General features: G+C 35.8%; 1 protein-coding gene across 8 annotated transcripts in view; it reads left to right on the plus strand.

Annotated features, from left to right (window-relative positions):
- The window catches only part of PCCA (propionyl-CoA carboxylase subunit alpha), a 377,947-nt gene that overhangs the window by 259,327 nt on the left and 97,940 nt on the right, over positions 1 to 20,680 (plus strand). For all 8 annotated transcript variants that reach the window (XM_072976495.1, XM_072976496.1, XM_072976497.1 and 5 more), the window contains one exon: positions 5,107 to 5,209. In XM_072976495.1, coding sequence (XP_072832596.1) covers positions 5,107 to 5,209 — 103 coding nt within the window. The remainder of the gene's footprint in view (positions 1 to 5,106; positions 5,210 to 20,680) is intronic.

Consider the following 20,680-nt stretch of genomic DNA (forward strand, 5'->3'; position numbering starts at 1 on the left):
TACTAATAAGGAAACTGAGCCACAAGGAGTATAGTGACTTGTCAAGGTCACGTGGCCTTTGTGATCAATGGTCAGTGGTCCGTCAGACGCTAGGGCCTGCAGGGCTGGTGGCTGTGCACCATCGTTACCTTTCCTGCTGGTTGTGCCCAGAATTTAAGTGGAGAACCATAAACCCTTATTGGTGGAAGAAGGAAATAGGGTTTGCATAACATTGTTGAATATTGTAAGTAACACTACTTGTTTCTAGATTCAGGCATCATTTGTGTAGTTATTAGTAGTGCTGGTGACCCCAGACTTGGGGGGGTTCCCTCACTCTTTCTAGGTGCTACTTTGTGATACATTCTTCTCCACAGTCTCAGATGTTCTGACGCGCACATTTTAGATTGCACATAGGCAGAATTCTGTTCCTCCACTATGACAAGTTCTAGCTTTGAAGAGGTTCTCTGAAAATGCTGCTTTTATCTCTCTTCTGCAGTGATGAACTTTAATGTTGGAGTGTTGTAAGTTCTCACATAATAAGGCTTAGAGTTTTGTTTGGTTTGGCAGTAGACTTCTGTTTAAAATTCTTTTAATCTGTTCATTCCATGCTTTTAATATTCGTTTTGATAGCTCATGGCCCTGTGAAGAATTTTTATGTGAATTTATTGCCCTAATAAATCTATTATTTGTTACTCTTCCTCATTCCAACTTGCTAAAAGTGGGTTTTTCAGCAGATTGTTGAATTTTTGTCTTCTTTGGGTTTTTTTTTTCCTGGAGGAAGTAAGACACAATTCATATGCTAGATCTAAAGTTTCATTAAAATTGCTTATGCCCTGTCTCAGGCATTTTAAGTGGGCCATCTGTCTAAACATCCCTCTCTTTTTTTTTCTGATCATTTCCTCGACTTATTCATGAGCCATGGGAGGGCTCCTTTGTAGTCTCCATGTAGCTGGTTCTGTCCACCCCCACTGAATACATCTATGTGCTTGCATAACGTATCTTTTCACCGTGCTGGAAATTCTCTGAACTTGGTGCAGATGAATGGCCCACTTTTCTGAAGGCCTTTTTCTTCCTGCAAAGATTTGTATGCAGAAACTGACCTCCGCGACCATGGAATGCAGCATATTATTCTTGATCATTTTACAGACCACCCACTGTGAAAGTTATGATGAAGGATCGCTTAATGATTCTGTGACCACTAACATTGTTTTAACTCAGTATTTCACTCCTAAATAGGTAATAATGGCACAATTGAAAACCAGCTTTTCTCAGTATCTGATAATATGGTTTTGAGATGCTTATAATCCTTGATGAGTAAAGATGCTGTTAGTTACGTTTATACAAAATCTGCTTTAACAAATGACACGTAATAGCAACATATTTGAGTTAATATTACTTGCACCTTTTTGAGTAAAATATTCTAATAAGTTTAAATGTATTAGCATTAACATTTGTGACAATCAGCTGACAGTTTTTACCATAGAATATAGAAAAATTTAGTTTTATTGAGCATGTTCATTCTGGCTGGCTGATGGTAATCAAAGTGGACAGGTCTGAGTAAAAGCTATTGTTTGATTTGCTTTGTGAGTAGCTGCTTATGTGAATTCTTTTTTACTTTTTTTTTTTAGTTTGTTTTAAGTAGTAGCTTAAATGATGTTAGCTTTACAATTAACTGATAAGTTGCACAGATGACATTTTTGATCAGATGGCAACCTCTTTCACTAGACACATAACACATTCACTAGCCAAGTAAAGGAGGCTGTTTTCCTGTGTATCTTTACTGTTGTGAGTTGAGTAAAGCTCCAAGACGTCCCCCTTTTCAGACAGTTGTTCATAAAATCTTCTTTGAGACTCTTTTGGATTTAATGAAGAAATATAATTCTTCTCTAAAATTTAAAATACAACTTTAGGTAATCATTACCATTTTAAACATGTTTGTGCTGGTGGAGTTAATATCAATGTTTCAAGGTAATTATTGTTAATATGGTATCAGTAATTTTGCAGAAATAGAGGACATATACTTTGGGGTTGGTGTGTGTTGTTTTGTTTATAGTTAACGGTTTATTTTTATTGCCGAGTGTATTGACTGGGCATGTACGACAAACCCCGTCCATTTTATTTAAAAACAAAACTTCTTTCAAACTTAATGTAAAGCCAGAAGGAATCTTAGCAAATTTTCTTTGTAGAAGACTGAACTCATAAAGAGATTCCCCAGTTTGACCCTCTTGGTATCTGAAGGTCTTGCTTTCACAGAGAAGCCTCTTTCTTACATCCTATGAACACATCACCTTGAAAGAAATTGTTAGAAAAGTGCTGCTTCAGGAGTTGAATGCTCGGGAGAAGCAACAGCTTGCCCGTTGCCTTGCCGACTCTGCTCGGACTGTCATCTGACAGGTGTGGAGATTTCAGTTCAAAAGGACTGAATGAGTTCCCCTGTACAATGCTAGTAAGAGATGGGCTGAGGTTAGACCTCAGCATTTTTTACTCAGAAGAGCCTCTGCTCTCTCTGCAGTTCCCTCTCGGGGCGGGTTCTAACATATATGAAACAGATGTGGGTCAAAATAAAACAATGGAAAAATAAACAGCAGTTAGGTTCCGAAGAGTGGCAGCTACATCTAGCCACCGTCTGTAGGATTGCTTTCTCTGGGAAAATGTGTTTGGGTTTTGAACAGGATGTCAGGATCAGCGACTTCCCAACTTGTCCGAAAACAGAAGCTTGTTGCATAACTAAAAAGGGGTTTCCCCATTTCCTTGAAAGAGTTATTGGGCCACTAAATTGTGAAAAATGCTAAGCATATGCCAGGTTAAGTGCAAGGGAGATCACTGAAGTTTGTACTATAATTAGGAAACAGTTTATGAGAGAAAGAATATTCTTTTTGAAAAATTTGTTAGTTTGAGAAGCAGAGAGAAGAAATCTAAAGTTCCCTTAAAGGGATTTCAGTTATGAGGGAAAACAAGAGTGTAGGCCCAAAGTTGGCACTAATCATAATAATAAAAATGAACACTTACACGCGTTATTTAATTCTCAGTTCGTCACTATGATACAGACACTATTGTTATCTTACTTTTACACATAAGGAAATAGACTTTTGCTCAAGGTCGGAACTAAATATTGGCAGAGCTGGATTTTCTGCGAGTCACCAGAGCCTGAGTTGCAACCAGTGTGCGTAGTTCTCCCACTTGTGTTAGCTTGGCTTGGCCCACTTTGGTTTGGGAAGGAGTTTAAGGGCTTGGCCCTAGCAGATGAACAACTCAGAGAATAATCAGAAACAAAGTTAAATACAAAGAATGGGGCCTTATTTTTTAAGGAACTTGAATGATAGGTTGATTAAGGTTTAAAGTGATGTCAAGTAGAAAACCGTGGAGCAGTCTTGAGCAAGACGGTGCCATAATTATCGAGGGTCACAACGACTGAAGCGAGCCGTGTTGTGCAGTCATCTCGCCATGCAGTTGTTTCTGTCATCGCGATATTCCTGAGGGGTTGGGGTGTTAACCTCATCTGAAGGTGAACCAGGTGAAGTGCAGTGAGGTCACCCACATAGTCCCAGACAGCCAGGTACAGCCCGGGAGCTGGAGGCTCGCTCTCCGTCAGTGGCTCATGCCTGTCCCTGGGGAGGCGTGGCCTCTCCTTTGGCACATTGTGGACGCTCCTCTGATTCTTTCCTACTTTCCCCCTCAGCCTTTTCTTCCCAACCTGTGCTGGGGGCTGGGGATAAAAAAAAAAGGCATGATCTTGGCTTTTTAGGAGCTCACAGGCCAATGAGGGAAACAAGCATAAACAGACAAAAACCCTCTGGAAGAGGTGCCAGTGTAGGTCAGGCCGGATCACAGAGTCACCTTCCTCCCTTTCCTCCTCTCTGCCTCACGCCTTCTCTCTCTCTCCCTCCTCCTCTCCCTCCTGGATGCTCCCCTGGTGTTCTTTCAAGCTCTCCTGTGTGGAGCTCTGTCCTCTGAAACAATCATCCTCAAATTGCCAAAAAAGAATCTTCCGGGCCTACAGTGTGCATTATTCTTGATTTGTTGGCGCATTTTTAAACTTTAATTTTTACTTCTAATAGTATTTAAAACGTCTCTTCATCTTCAGAAAATAAATCAGTGAGTAGTGGGCCAAATACAAATATTCACCTAAATTAATTGTCCTCCATTAGACATTGTGATTTGAATCAAAAACGTAGTTTTTGTGACTATGACTTTTTATATGACTATGCAGAGACTCCTTTGAAATTCAAGGGGGTTAAATTAAAACGTAGCCTGGAATTTTTTTTTTTTTGAATAAGACTTAAGTCAGAGACTGGATACTACATGTGTAGTGCCTAGTAAATATTACTTCTCAAATAATGTAAATATGCAGTGCTTAAATTAGATTAATTCAGAAATCATTAAAATTTTGTTACATTAAAAAGTTGTGAGAAACATTTGTATTCCAAAAATGTTTTTGTCTCTGGCTGCTTGTCCCAATTTTCTTGTCTCAGTTTTCTGTACTATTGATCATTTGCAAGTACAGACCTGTGTGTGAAGACTAGCATCATTGATGTTGTTTTCTCACCCAGACATACAAACAAAAAAACAAAACAAAACCAAAGGGCACAAGGACATTTTTGGAGATGAGGGATATGTTTATTACCTTGATTGTGATGACGGCAACATGAATGAATAAATGTGTCCAAACTCATCAAATTGTATACAGTAATTACGTGCAGTTTTTTGCATACTGATGATAACTTAATAAACCTGGGAAAAAGCAAACTGATATTGTAAGGTTTGAAAAACAAGTCTTAGACAATAACCAAATAATGAAAATAAATTAATATTGCTTAAGGAAGGTTAGTTTTTGAAGGATTGTATACAGTTAAGCAACTCAAATTTCCAGAGTGGGTGATGGCACCACAGTTACCCCAGAATGCCTTCTGTTTCCTTTGGAGTGTCTGTGTGTGTAGTTTTTTGGGTTTTAATCTCTCTACTTTATATCTGAAGGCTTTTTTCCCAAGGATAGGACCTTTTGAATTAAAGTGTTCTGAAGTACAGTCTTTGGCAGTTTTATTCTGCACACTTAATGTCAAAGGAAAATCAGGTTACTGAGAGAGAATAATATAAAGTTATTAACTTTTTGTTTTCTTTCTACTTCAGAGTGCCTATTATAAAACCACAAGTGGCTGACTGGGAGCTCTCAGTAAAATTGCATGATGAAGTTCATACTGTTGTAACATCAAACAATGGGCCAACGTTCTCTGTGAGTTTTATTTTTTACTTTTTTGGTAATCTTGAAATTATCTATGAATATGTAAAACAATTTCTAACATATTCCATGACTCTCTTCTTTTGAATCTACAACATAGCTATGTATCTGTTTCATCTTCTGGAGGAAGCTGAATGTAAATGGAAATTTTTGTTCTCTTATGTTAATTAGGAAACCTATTCCCAGACTTAGCCACATTCTAAACCCACTTCCTGATACCTGATTCATTTTTCTTTTGTTATTCAGAAGTAATGCGTTTGCCTTTGTTACAGAGAAGACCGTCTTTAATTATAATTCCAAATGTATGATAGCTGTGTTTCTTTTAAAACAAGTAAGCTGAAGCCTCATATAACATTTTCTTGTGAGGTGTTCTTTCAACTAAATTTACTTTACAGAGACATTCCATTTGTTTAGAAGAACTTAGACCTCTTCGATAGTATCCGTAACAGAACTGCTTTGGTTTAATTCTGGCTTAAACTGAACAATGTTACAATAAGACTTAGTGTTTATATTGTGGTATGAATGACATTTAAATTCTGTGATTTGAGATTGCCAGAAAAACACCATGAAGTGCTACTGTTTTCACTTGAGTCCTTTTTTACTTTCAGCATCACCCTGCAGAATCTGCTATACGGTTGTATATAGTTAGTATAGTGAATACCATATATTCATTACATATATTATATAAAGTTAGTATAATGAATATTATATTAAATTACATTTTGCATCTCATGGCTAAGTTGCATTGAGATGCCATTTTATTTGGGGGAAAATGACTTTTTATCAAAAGATTTAAACAAGGTATGAAAATCAAAGTAATATAATTTCACCCAAATAACACCTGATGAGGCTTGAGGTATGTGGCAGATTCTTGATCCCAGGTAGAAAATACTGCAGGTCAAGGATTAATGAGAATTCAGTTATTCAGCAGATACTTATTGCACGCCTCCTGTGTGCTAGGTAAGTGTTAGGCTGTTACACTGGAGAAGGTGACATTCTTATGTGGCAGTTAGAGTCAAAATTAAATGCCAATAATTCACGGATTAAGTGTAGTCTTCTTGGTCGTCTTTAAATTTTGTAATTCATTCTGTATGCCACAATTGCTAGAACATCTGTCAATAAGTTATTTCACTGAGCTGTCTTAAAATGAGAAGACTGTGATGGAGTTAAACAGTTGTCTTATATTTTGCGATGAACTTATGTGATTCTTTACGTCCCTCCTTTCTATATGATCATTTAAAAAAAATAGCTTTGTAAGTGGACACTTACCTGTACATCAGCTTGAGTAACAAATTATATGCATTGAATAGTAAAAAATAAAAGAAAATAAATATTATAGTGTAGCATTTTCCTAAGGGAAGATTAACTTTACAAAAAAATGTAGACACTGAGGTAATTTTCAGTTCTGTACTGTTACATTGAAGTGCTACTGTTCATCTGATGCTCTGATACAGTGTTTTCTTAGCAGTACCTTGCCTTAACAAGAAAGCTGCCCAGATTACTTCTTAGAGCTGTTATTTCTGTGCTCATTTCAGATTCCATATTGGAAAACTAGAGCCCATTGGCCTGACAGCTCGAGTGGTATCTTTTGAATTTTTCCTATAGAATTACCCCTACTTTACTTTTTAGCTTGTGAGGAAGGTAGAACTATTTAAAAGACACATCAAAATTAATGCATTAAAAATTTCCCTGGGAAATATCTACCTTGATATGTAATATCAAAAACTACTTCCTGTATTTATTGGCTTAGCTACTATCAGAAGCATCAAACCTAATAAAAAGTAAGTATTACTGATGTATCCATTTTTCCTATCTGTATTTGGACAGAACTTCATTTGACGTCAGTATTGTGAAAGGAGACACGTTGAATAGTGTGACGTAAAGGCTCTCATTGGTATTAAGAGTTTAATAGTGTCTAACTCCTTCTCTTAGGGCCCCACAGGGGAGAGCTGCGAGCGTTTGCTTGTTTTTCTTGATCACCCACTACCACATCAACAGAAAGTTAATCAGCCTAGAGGTGACTGTCTAGGGTAATGATCCAAGAGCTAGTAGTACAAGCGTATTTGTTTAGTTCACAGTAATGCTTTCACATTTTCAGAATTATTTTATTGAGTTAAATTTAAAAAAAATTATAAGATATTTCAAATGAGGAAAACACAACAAATGTGCAAATCTTCTACATAGGTCTCCTATTAAAAAGGAAGAAAATTCATAGATGCAGCTACATCTCTTCTTTACATCATCCCATTCTGCCCTCTTCATCTGCAGAGGTGACAGCTGTCTTGAAGGTGCTGTGTCTCTTTCTTATACATTATACACTTTCGTGTATCATAATAATAGTGAAAAGGAAAGTTGTGAAATATATATATATTTAATGATTTATGTAAGATTTAAAAATATGCAAAGCGAAAACAATTACATTTACAGTAACATTACAAAGAATAAGATACTTAGAAATAAACTTAAACATGGAGGAGAAAGACTTGTACACTGGAAACTAAAATGTTGCTAAAAGAAATTAAAGAGGACACAAATAAATGGAAAGCCATCTCATGTTCATGGATTGGAAGCCTTAATGTTGCTGTAATGTCAGTATTACCCAAAGCAATCTACAGATTCAGTGTAATCCCTATCAGAATCCCAACTGACTTTTTGCAGAAACAGAAAAAAAAAAAAATCCCAAAATTCATATGGAATCTCAAGGGACACCAAAGAGCTGAAAAAATTTTGAGAAAGAAGATCAGAGTTGAAGAGCTCACACTTCTTAATTTCAAAACTTACTACAAAACTATGATAATCAAAATAGTGTGCTTCTGGCATAAAACAGACACATAGACCAATGGAACAGAATTGGGAGCCTAGACATAAACACGATTTTTGACAGGAGAGCCAAGACCATTCAATAGGGAAAGGACAGTGTTTTCAACAAATAGCACTGGGAAAATTGGATATCCACGCACAAAACAATGAAGTTGGACCCTTACCTTACATTTTATGCAAAATTAATTTGAAATGTATTAGGGACCTAAGTGTAACTGTTAAAGTGATAAAACTCTTAGAAGAAAACACAGGGGGAAAAGCCTTATTACATTGAATTTGATGATATTTCCTTAGGTATGACATCAAAAACATAGGCAACAAAAGAAAAAATAAGTAAGACTACATCAACATTTTAAACTTTTGTGCATCAAAGTCAATGAGTGAAAAGGCAATCTATGGAATGGGAGAAAGTATTTGCATATATCTGATGTATTTGCATATTTTTCTGAGTGTATAAAGAACTCTAACAATTCAACAGCAAAAGAAACAACCTGATTTTAAAATGGACAAAGGACTTGAGTAGACATTTCTGCAGAGAAGATATACAGATGGCCAATAAGCACATGAAAAATGCTCAACATCACTAATCATTAGGGAAACACAAATCAAAACCATAATTAGAGACAAAGTCACAGCACTTAGGATGGCTGCTATCAAAAAAACCAAACCAAAACCCAGAAAATAATAAATGTTGGTGAGGATGAGAGAAATTGGAATTCTTTTGCACTCTTGATGGAGCTGCTGTGGAAAACAGGATTGTGGTTCTTCAAAATAAAAGTAGAACTATCGTATGATCCAGCAATTCCACTGCTGGGTGTTCATCCAAAATAAAACTGAAAGCAGGGTCTTGAAGAGATATTTGCACATTCAGGTTTAGCCACCTTATTCACAATAGTCAAGATGTGGAGGCAACCCAAGCACCCAGTGACAGAGGAATAGATAAACAAAATGTGTTATATACACACAATGGAATATGATTCAGCCTTTAAAAGGAAGAAAATGTTAATGCATTTTGTCAGAATTGGTTACAAATTTGATACAAACCAATGCAAATCTGTATTTTAGTGAAAAATTTTGTAGTAGGGAGGATGGAAATTTGGGGAAATGAAAATATAGTAGAAATAAACTTAAGTGAAGAAGGAGAGGTATTTTATATTTTAAGTCTTTATTCTGACTCTGGATGTAAGTGTCAGCAGAATTAATTAAAAAGTATAGAACCTGGTAAACACAAAATTGAAATATTATTTAGCTTATTAAGATGATAAACTTATAAAAAATTGATTTTTGTTTATAATATTTTCATGATTCCCTCCTGGATTCCCAAGATGTTTTCCATTTCTCTTTTATTCTGCATTAACACAAAACTGGTCAAATAGCTCATGTTAAAGAAAAGATTAATGTGTTTGTTATCTTAAAGATGGTGAGCTAAATTCACATTGAGGATAATTGACTTTGAAGAAAAATGTCAGAGTACTCTTTTTTATTTTTTATTATTATTTTTTACTAAAAAAAATTTTTTTTCAGAGTACTCTTGATGTGAAGAAAATTGGCTTAGGAACTTGGCCTTCCCAAAGATGAGAAAAATGAGCACTGTACATTCACTTAAACTTTTTTTTGCCTGATATTTCATGTTAACTCCTAATAAACTAGAAAAAAGTTATATATGATCCTAGATACTGAATTAGATATTCTTTGTTACAGGGAGCCACTGTTAGAAATTTTTCTACAGACCTTGTAAACTGCTTCTTAAGAATCAGAATCTTTAGACTATTGAATTTTGGCATATCAATGTAATTTAGTGTTAATGATCATAAAGAAAAATCTAAATGATCTAAAATAGCTTTTAATATGGTCAAGGAGAATAATACTTTGGTTTTTTAGAAACTCAGTTTGTTTTCCTGAATTAGGTTTTGTTTTTTTTTTTTTGCTTCGTATAAAAAGGTCAAAACTTAACTTCTTGATTGGCATAAAAACTTTGCTACAATTTTAAATTACAGTCAAAATCTTTTTATCCTTCCAATTTCAAGTAAGTTTCATATTGATAAACATTTATATTATTAGTTAAATAGCAAATATTCACTTCTGGAACAGCAGGTCATTGCAGCAAACTAATTATAATTGGTGAAAATTATAAAAATCTCCATTTACAGATTATATGTTGTTATATGTGGAAAATCCTAAGAAATCCATTAAGAAGCTATTACAAATAACAAACAAGTTTAGCCAAGAGTCCTGGATAAAAAATAAATATATAAAAACCAGTTGTATATCTACACACTTGCAATGAACAATCCAAAAATAAAATTATGAAAGCAATTCCATTTACAAGAACATCAAAAAAGTAAAATACTTAGGAGTAAATTTAATGAAAGAAGTGCAAAACTTAAACTGTGAATATTACTGAAAACAATTAAAATCCAAACAGAGAGCATTTCATTCACATTCATGAATTGAATGACTTAGTATTGTTCAGATGACATTACTTCCCAAATTGATCTACAGATTCAGTGTAATTCCTATCAGAATCCAGGCTGTAATTTTGTCAGAAATTGACAAGCTGATACTAACATTCAAATAGAAACTTAAGAAATCCAGAATTGCCAAAATAATCGTGATAAAAAGAACAAAGTTGGAGAACTTAGTTCCTCCATTCAAAACTTACTATAAAACTGTCTTGAAGTCAAGACAGCGTAGTACTTGCATAAAGAAACATGTAGGTCAGTAGAAGAGAATTGAGAATCCAGAAGCAAACCCATACATGGATAGTCAAGTGATTGTTGACAAAGTGCTAAAATAATTCAGTGGGAAAAGAATAGCCTTTTCAACAAATGGTGCTGGAACAATTGGTTTTCTGTATATAAAAGAATGAAGTTGGATCCCTACCTCATGTTGAGCTAATATAACAAAATTAACACAAAGTGGATAAAAGATTTGTAGATTTGGACACCCCTCCAACAGCCTCATTTTTCCTCCTGTAGGTGTCTAAACTACCCAGAGAGATTATTACACAGAAGAGTTAGGGAGATGTATGTTTTGCTAATAGCAAAAGGTAAGGAGAGCTCTTTCCAGAAGTTTTGCTCAGTGTCCCAGAATTCGTAGTAACTTCATTGGTCTTGAAACGTCACCGATAGAATGGAATTATTCTCTCTTACTCTTGGTTTAAGAAAGAAGGTCCAAAAGTAACTTGCTTTCCAACATGACTTCTTTACCTCACAGTAAAGAATATCCTTTCGAAGCGAACTCATCCAAATCAGCTTGATGTCTGATAGGAGGGGGTCAGATAAACGAGGGCGTACAAAAATCAAGTCTGAAGAGCAGCCCTGCACAGCTTGATCTGTTTACTTTTAAATGCATCCTTGTTCGGGGGTTATGGTACTATGCTTTTGAACCACAGGACTGAATTTCCTAAAAAGGTACGGCTCCTGCCCATGCAGTCTGGGAAACTGCTGGTCTCATTGGGGGACAGTTGCACCTGTAACCTCTTGAATGGCTCATTCATGTTGTGCTCAAGAGTCAAGTAACTTGTTATGTGACTAAATGAAAAAAATAAGTTTTGAAATCCAGTTACTTTGGAAATGAAATCACTAAATGGTATTGGTTGTTACCATATTAGAGTTGGCAAATACTATAATTAAGACTTCAAGTGATCTTTAGTATTATCGCTGCTTTCTGAAGAGTTTTATTTGGAATAAAACTTTTCAATGTTCAGGTTGAGTTCAGTTCAGTTTTGTAAGCCCTTAAAAATAATCCATAGTAGTCTAGTAGCCTGTGATGGGCAATGGTAAAACTACAACAAAAACTTATTGAAAGTTGTTTTATTCATTTTTGCATGATATTATTGGCCACTCAGACTTATTTATAAATAAAATGAATAGCGAAGCAAACAGTTAAAGTACCTTTGCTGAGTGACTTGATCATTAAATTAATTTTAATGTATTTTTAGCCACTGTACATTTATCATTTAAGTTGTAATATAGCTTAATAGTTGTTTATTGAGGACCTCAAATGACATAGGTCCTGGAGGGCTAGTAGTGATCACGGGCGATGATGTCTGAGTATTTGTAGAATTTGTCATCTGTGGAATGTGACAAGGACAGAGGCTGTGTCGGTCAAGTGGAACAAGTGAGCAATGATGGGGAGAGGCCAGCACTGTGGAGAACATGTGGGGGAGACCTGACCTGGATATGGAGGTGGTCATTATGGCCTTAGGACGGAAGTGACAGCCAAGCGCAGTCCTACAGAAGGAGGGTCGGGTGGGGCAGGGGGGTCAGGGTTTGAAGATATATGTACTACACTTGATCTTAGCCAAAAGGCCAAGAAGTGATGAAGATATAAGTTAAAAAGTATGAGGAATGGAAGAATTCATATGTGAGTGGAGCATGGAAAGCTTAAAGTAGAGGACCTCGTGGCAGGGAAGGAGGGCGGTGAGAAGAGAGAGGTGAAGGAAAAGACCACAGTCAAATGAGTGGATGACGTGGAATTTGTGAGCCATGTCAAATGGTCTGGATTTATCTGGAGAGCAGGGAGAAACGGAGAAGACCTTCCTTTAGGAAATGGGTCAGAGTTAGCTGTGAGGAGGATCACTCTGCCTGCCCTAGGGAGAAGAGCTTGGAGCAGTGCGGGAGGCCTGCTAGAGTCCGCTGAGCGCCAGTGCAAGTAGGAGGTGTTAGTAAGCTCAACAGTGGTTACCATGGCGATGGGGAAATGGGTCTGTATTGGAGAGATTTAACATGTAGGGTCCTGGTCCTTGAAAGCAGTGTGATTTTTGCACCCCTGTGATTTTTGCACCCCTGTTAGAAGGATCTGGGTGACCGCCCAGTAGACTATGTATTTCTTGAGGATAAGAAGTGCACAGCTTTCCTCGTGTCTGTAGCGCTTCTGGTGGGGAGTAAATGTTCTTTTTAAAACCTAAAAAGATGGTGTTCTTTTGGACTTAACTACTTAGTGAAGTGCTTTAACTTTGTTAAAAATAACGTTTTCAAAGTCTTTGTGAAGTGTAAATTTGAAAAATTACAGCATGAAATTGTCATCTTGGTGTGTATTCTCTATATTCTTTATTTCTAAAATGAGATAAGTAAGACTGATGATCCTAGGACCTGTCTATTAGGAATAATTAACCTAGCCTATTTAATAAGTAATTTGGTATTCAGTTTTGGAAGTTAAGGAATGGATTAATTAGGGGGTTTGTTTCATGTAGCCTACGGTTTTGAATTTCCTGTGTTGGAGTGTATGTACCCGGTGTTAGAGGGCTGTGTGCTGGAATTCTATCTACAGTTATTCACATAACAGAAACATACTGACTCCCCACCTCTCTGCTACTTTCTTTGCCCCAAGAGAATTCTGGGTATGCCATAACAGTTTAATAAGTTAACTCCAACTCAAAGATGTCAGGTCAGAGGAAATTTCATAGCAGAGAATAAATTCCTGGACACAATACATGCTGCTACATTCCTGACAGGAGACTCAGGCTGCCATGTTGCTAGTCGTCCTGATGGAGAAGAGTGAGGGTGCGGAGTCATGACTGGTTCTTAGAGCTTCAGCCTGCATCCTTCCATTAACGGTCCATTGGCGAAAGCAGGTCACGAGACTGTGCCCCACCTTTAGGGAAATATATGCAAGATCTTGTGGTAGCTCACAGCAAAAAAAAATGTGACAGTGACTATGCATGTTCATGTATAACTGAAAAATTGTGCTCTACACTGGAATTTGACACATTGTAAAATGACTATGACTCAATAAAAATGTTAAAAAAAATAAGCATTAAAAAAAAAGTTGCTGACTATACTAGTAATGTGCTTTTGAAGAAACAAAACACTTTTATGAGTAGGTTAAATGCAGGATAGATATCAACTGCATATTTTGGTTGAAAATTTTTGAATATATATTGAAATATGAATTTTTTGGAATTTTATATTTCATTAAATTGTCGATGAAGTTATTAGTAATGTTCACTTGAATTTAAGAGGTTAACTTGTTCTGATAAGAGTTATATTCTAACTTTATCAACATGAAGTACATTTTTACAGACTTATCTGATCGTTTCTGAGGACAAATCAAAAAGCAAAATATATTTAGGTTGATAAAATTGCTAAAAAATTTTTACGATATAAAAAGGGTTTGATTAATGTATTCTTACAGCATTTCAAGCTTCCTCAGTCTTTTTTTTTTAACATTTTTTATTGATTTATAATCATTTTACAATGTTGTGTCAAATTTCAGTGTTGAGCACAATTTTTCAGTCATTCATGGGCATATACACACTCATTGTCACATTTTTTTCTCTGTGAGTTATCATAACATTTTGTGTATATTTCCCTGTGCTATACAGTGTAATCTTGTTTATCTATTCTACAATTTTGAAATCCCAGTCTATCCCTTCCCACCCTCCACTCCCCTGGTAACCACAAGTCTGTATTCTCTGTCCGTGAGTCTGTTTCTGTCCTATATTTATGCTTTGTTTTTGTTTGTTTGTTTTTGTTTTTGTTTTTTAGATTCCACATATGAGCGATCTCATATGGTATTTTTCTTTCTCTTTCTGGCTCACTTCACTTAGAATGACATTCTCTAGGAGCATCCATGTTGCTGCAAATGGCGTTATGTTGTCAGTTTTTATGGCTGAGTAGTATTCCATTGTATAAATATACCACCTCTTCTTTATCCAGTCACCTGTTGATGGTCATTTAGGCTGTTTCCATGTTTTGGCTATTGTAAATAGTGCTGCTATGAACATTGGAGTGCAGGTGTCATCCTGAAGTAGATTTCCTTCTGGATACAAGCCCAGGAGTGGGATTCCTGGGTCATATGGTAAGTCTATTCCTAGTCTTTTGAGGAATCTCCACACTGTTTTCCATAGTGGCTGCACCAAACTGCATTCCCACCAGCAGTGTAGGAGGAGGGTTCCCCTTTCTCCACAGCCTCTCCAGCATTTGTCATTTGTGGATTTTTGAATGACGGCCATTCTGACTGGTGTGAGGTGATACCTCATTGTAGTTTTGATTTGCATTTCTCTGATAATTAGTGATATTGAACATTTTTTCATGTGCCTATTGATCATTTGTATGTCTTCCTTGGAAAATTGCTTGTTTAGGTCTTCTGCCCATTTTTGGATTGGGTTGTTTATTTTTTTCTTATTGTGTCGTATGAGCTGCTTATATATTCTGGAGATCAAGCCTTTGTCGGTTTCACTTGCAAAAATTTTCTCCCATTCCGTAGGTTTTCTTCTTGTTTTATTTCTGGTTTCCTTTGCTGTGCAGAAGCTTGTAAGTTTCATTAGGTCCCATTTGTTTATTCTTGCTTTTATTTCTTCTAGGAGAAAATTTTTGAAATGTATGTCAGATAATGTTTTGCCTATGTTTTCCTCTAGGAGGTTTATTGTATCTTGTCTTATGTTTAAGTCTTTAATCCATTTTGAGTTGATCTTTGTATATGGTGTAAGGGAGTGTTCTAGCTTCATTGTTTTACATGCTGCTGTCCAGTTTTCCCAACCCCATTTGCTGAAGAGACTGTCTTTATTCCATTGTATATTCTTGCCTCCTTTGTCGAAGATGAGCTGACCAAAAGTTTGTGGGTTCATTTCTGGGCTCTCTATTCTGTTCCATTGGTCCATATGTCTGTTTTGGTACCAATACCATGCTGTCTTGATGACTGTAGGTCTATAGTATTGTCTGAAGTCTGGGAGAGTTATTCCTCCAGCCTCTTTCTTTCTCTTCAGTAATGCTTTGGCAATTCTAGGTCTTTGATGGTTCCATATAAATTTTATTATGATTTGTTCTAGTTCTGTGAAATATGTCCTGGGTAATTGGATAGGGATTGCATTAAATCTGTAGATTGCTTTGGGCAGTGTGACCATTTTAACAATATTGATTCTTCCAATCCAAGAGCATGGAATATCTTTCCATTTTTTAAATTCTTCTTTAATTTCCTTCATCAATGGTTTATAGTTTTCTGTGTATAATTCTTTCACCTCTTTGGTTAGATTTATTCCCAGATATTTTATTACTTTGGGTGCTATTTTAAAGGGAATTGTTTCTTTACTTTCTTTTTCTGTTGATTTATTGTTAGTGTAAAGAAAGGCAACTGATTTTTGAATGCTAATTTTGTAACCTGCTACCTTGCTGAATTCTTCAATCAGCTCTAGTAGCTTTTGTGTGGACCTTTTAGGGTTTTCTATATATAGTAACATGTCGTCAGCATATAATGACATTTTTACCTCTTCTTTTCCAATTTGGATCCCTTTTATTTCTTTCTCTTGCCTGACTGCTGTGGCTAGGACTTCCAGGACTATGTTGAATAGGAGTGGTGATAGTGGGCATCCTTGTCTTGTCCCAGATTTTAGTGGGAAGCTTTTGAGTTTTTCACTGTTGAGTACTATGCTGGCTGTAGGTTTGTCATATATAGCTTTTATGATGTTGAGATATGTTCCCTCTATACCCACTTTGGCGAGAGTTTTTATCATAAATGGATGTTGAATTTTATCAATTGCTTTTTCTGCATCGATTGAGATGATCATGTGGTTTTTGTCCTTTCTCTTGTTGATGTGATGTATTACATTGATTGATTTGCGTATGTTGAACCAGCCTTGTGTCCCTGGGATGAACCCCACTTGGTCATGATATATAATCTTTTTTATGTGTTGTTGGATTCTATTTGCTAACTTCCTCAGTCTTAAGAAAAGACAAAGTGAAATGCTAATACGAAGTGGATTTTATTTTTAAGCAGCAACAACAAAAGAAACTGAAAAAACATTTCCTCTTCACCAAGAAGAACATGGTTTCAGTCTCTTAGAGTGTAAATTCAGGGAGAATAGCCAATATGATTAGTTTCAGTTGTGCTATTAGAACAAGATAACCATTAAAGCAAACAGATTAATATTATACTTAGTCATAGATGAAAATCAACATCTTGAATGATACCTGGAGATTAATAGCAGTGTAAACTACGGGTGTAATGGCTTCACGTGAGAAAAATGGAATGGCATATCATTGCAGCAGGAGGACCACTGACCATTCAGATACATTACCTGCCTCGTTAAATTCTGTAGCCTATTGAGTGATATTCCCAGGCTTCTAATAACTCTTATAGCTCTTCTTGTTTATGCATTTGTTATTTCATTAATTTTGTTATGAATGATTAATAATTAATAATGAGTTCATTTTAAAGCTTTGCAATCCACATGTTAGTACATGGTGTCATGCTTTATAGTTTTGAATTTAGTAAGACATTTTAAGTTTGATTTTTCCTTAAACTACTATAATTTTTATGCTTGCTTAATATTTCTCACACTATAATTAGTAGCCATATGAATTAAATGTATGTATACTTTTTCTGTAACTGACATTTAAAAATCCAGGATCCAGCCCTATTTGAGGGTGATTCCTATTACAGAATGTTTATACAATTCTCAAGTATGCAATTCCAGGTAATACTTTAGAATAGATAATAGTACCAGTATTTAGAGGAAAAAGATTTATTTCTTTTTAAACAATTTTTTTTTCTCTGTCAGGAATGTAGCAGCATGTATTGTGTCCAGGAATTTATTCTCTGCTATGAAATTTCCTCTGACCTGACATCTTTGAGTTGGAGTTAACTTATTAAACTGTTATGGCATACCCAGAATTCTCTTGGGGCAAAGAAAATAGCAGAGAGGTGGGGAGTCAGTATGTTTCTGTTATGTGAATAACTGTAGATAGGATTCCAAACAGAATCTATTTAATATTTTCATGAGTTCATTTTTGAAGAAAAAAAAAATCTACAGAATTTTACAAGTTACCAGAATTTGGCTCCCCTGGGCGAACTCCTTATCGAACAGTGGAGAACACACTAGGCCTAGAAGACTGAGTGCCTCACCCAAGGTTGCTTGGGGATTAGAGAGCAAAGCCAGAAGTCCTGGGTCTCCTGGTGGCTGGTCCTTCTCTTTACATTGAGCTCTCTGCAGTGGGAAGAAACTCTTAAGTTCGGCAACTATGCAGATGGTGTTAGTTTTTTATCTCTATAATATATTGAAAAAATTGAAGTATTGAATTTCTCCTACTTTGGGAGCTTGTTGCCTATTGTCACATCTAATAGTGTTCCTTAATTTAAAAAAAGTGCTTGATATGCTTGTATGAGCTCACCATAACCAACTGCAAGGCTTGGTAAGACAGACAGACACTAAGTCTGCTTTTATTCTGTTGGGATAATATTCCAAGTTCTGAATATAATTTTCCCTACCATTTCATAGCCCAAATAATGGCTGTTAAACAAGCTGTTTTGTCAAGCCAACGAGTTTTTAAAGTTTTGAGTTCCTTCTGCTGGCTTTTATTAACTACTCAAGAATTTTAATGGAGCATCAAAATCCTGGTTTTATGTATCAGAAAGAAAAAGGTAACTGTGAAACCATGACTCATTTTATTAATTTTTTAACCACTTCCACTCAACAAGTATATGAAACACTTTGAATACTGATGAATCTCCTATTTTATTTTTGAAGTCTTGGAGAAGATCCACAAAACTAGAGTTGGAAGCCGGAAAGAAATTTCAGATAGTGATAAGTAAACATGTTCTGCCGTAACTCTGATTTTTCAGTAATGAAATAGTGTAAACTCTTAACATTACTTTTATGGAGCTTTGTAGTCCATAAAAACAACATTGTTGTAGAGCCTCGATGTGCGTCATTTGTGACTGAAGGTTTTGATGTCTTCACAGAAGGCAGACTGGTGCTTTCCTTTGAAATGTGTGAGGCAGTTTTAGATGCAGCTTCTCAGATGGATTTAATTAGTTCTTCATAGGACTGGATGTCCGTTTGTTGCAGCTGAATTCTCATTTCATTCACCCATAACTAGAAACACCTCGCTTCAAACGGGTTTCTTCAAAGAAAGAGGGGTTTAGGGTTCTATGTTTTACTGCTTTTTGATGTTGGTTTCCCTTTAACTGAGAAGACCTTATGTTTATACAACTGTTATTATTAAGAAAACATAGCTTTCTTCACGGAGTTCCTTTTGTATCCGTGCTGGTTATTGGTGGAAGTCAGAGATCTGTGGAATAGATTTCACTCTGTCAAACTATTAGAGCAGCTGTGTGTTTGCATATTTTGCTTAGGAGAGGCGTGAACTGAAAATATGGCACAAACTTGTGAAATAAATTCTCTGAACAAAAATTTGAATGCCAGTGTATAAGATGAAAACCAGTACTAAGTATGTTAATAGGGTGGTTGTTTGACTCAGAAGCTTGTAATATTAACCACAAAAGCAGAGCTAATCAACTCGCTAGAGTTGCCATAAGTCTCATAACAATTGTGTTTTGATTTACTCTGCCTACAGTGCAGGGCTCATGGTATGCTTTCAATAAATATGTTGAAAGAATGAAGACATAGTCTCTGTAGCGAGATTGTGTATTTAAGAAACTGTATCCTACTACTAATATTAAAAAAGAAATTATCCCTACACTTTCACATTTCATTAGAAGAGCTACTTGAATTTACCCTGAAAATAATGCTCTTTCTTCTCATTTCCAGTCAGTGTGTCTCAGGCCTGGCATGCTTCATCGTCAAGGCAGCTTTTATCTTCCATGCCCACAATTCTAATTACATTTCAGGGGGTTGTGATCCCTCCCAGAATCCTGGTCATTCATTGTATTTAGGATGAAATGCTTCAGGGGGTCTGGGGGCTGTTCGCTCATGGGCACAGGTTTACATCTCGAAAAGCCTCTCTTGCTCCAACATCCTGATTTGTATAAAAATCCTAAAATATGCCCTTTAAGTTCTCATTGCTCTTTCCTTTTATGAAAAAGACCAAGTTAATTTAGACTCTTCAAGCTTAAAATCGTCCCAAAGCCACAGATAGCACTGAGAAGTACATAGTAACGTACCCCACAGATTCCTTTGGTGTCTTGTTTCAGTATTCCATCCAAGAATCTGCAGAATCTCAGGCTTACATTTCTGTCCTGTGAAAGCCATAACTGATCATTCCCATCTTATTCACCAGACTTAGTTCTGTGTAACTGCCAGTTTCTAAAACTCAAAGGTCAGGGATGTACCACCTTTGAAGAGATGAGAAAAGATAGACAAAGGCTTAAAAACAGGTTTTTTAAAAGCATTTTGAGCTTTACTCACCATAAGTCAAAGAGATTGCATTGAAAGGGCGAGTGTATTGTTGGGAATTGATCTGTGTTCTTGATTATATGTGTTTTGTGACTAGTGACTATTTTGGAAATCCTGGTGTTGGGAGAATTTTGGACATGTGGCTCAGGAATATTTTGTTACATTTATGTATATATAATTTTAAACAGTTTTATGAATGCAATATGTTTTTGAGTTCTTTTAATAGTTCTGTCTTTAGTACAGTGTTAACGTGGTTTCACAGCATTTTTGTTTATTGCAAATGCTCTAAAAATGTTGGTGGAAGTATAAAATCTCAACTATAAAGGACAGAACATTTGTGAATTATCTTTTAAATCAATCTGCAAGACAACTTTTTAGGGAGCCCTATTTCTAGTATTTGAAGGTAATAAGTAACATTACAGTTATCACATTTTCTTTTCTGCAAACTATGCTGTCTTATACAAAAGAAACATCAATCATGTTGTATATAGGAACATAGACAATCATATTCTTCCTCCATTATCTTTGGTTATAAAAATTTAACTGTCAGCATTTACTAACAAGGTTTA

Source organism: Vicugna pacos, chromosome 14 (assembly GCF_048564905.1).
Source record: "Vicugna pacos chromosome 14, VicPac4, whole genome shotgun sequence".
In the NCBI taxonomy this organism is placed as follows: domain Eukaryota; kingdom Metazoa; phylum Chordata; class Mammalia; order Artiodactyla; family Camelidae; genus Vicugna; species Vicugna pacos.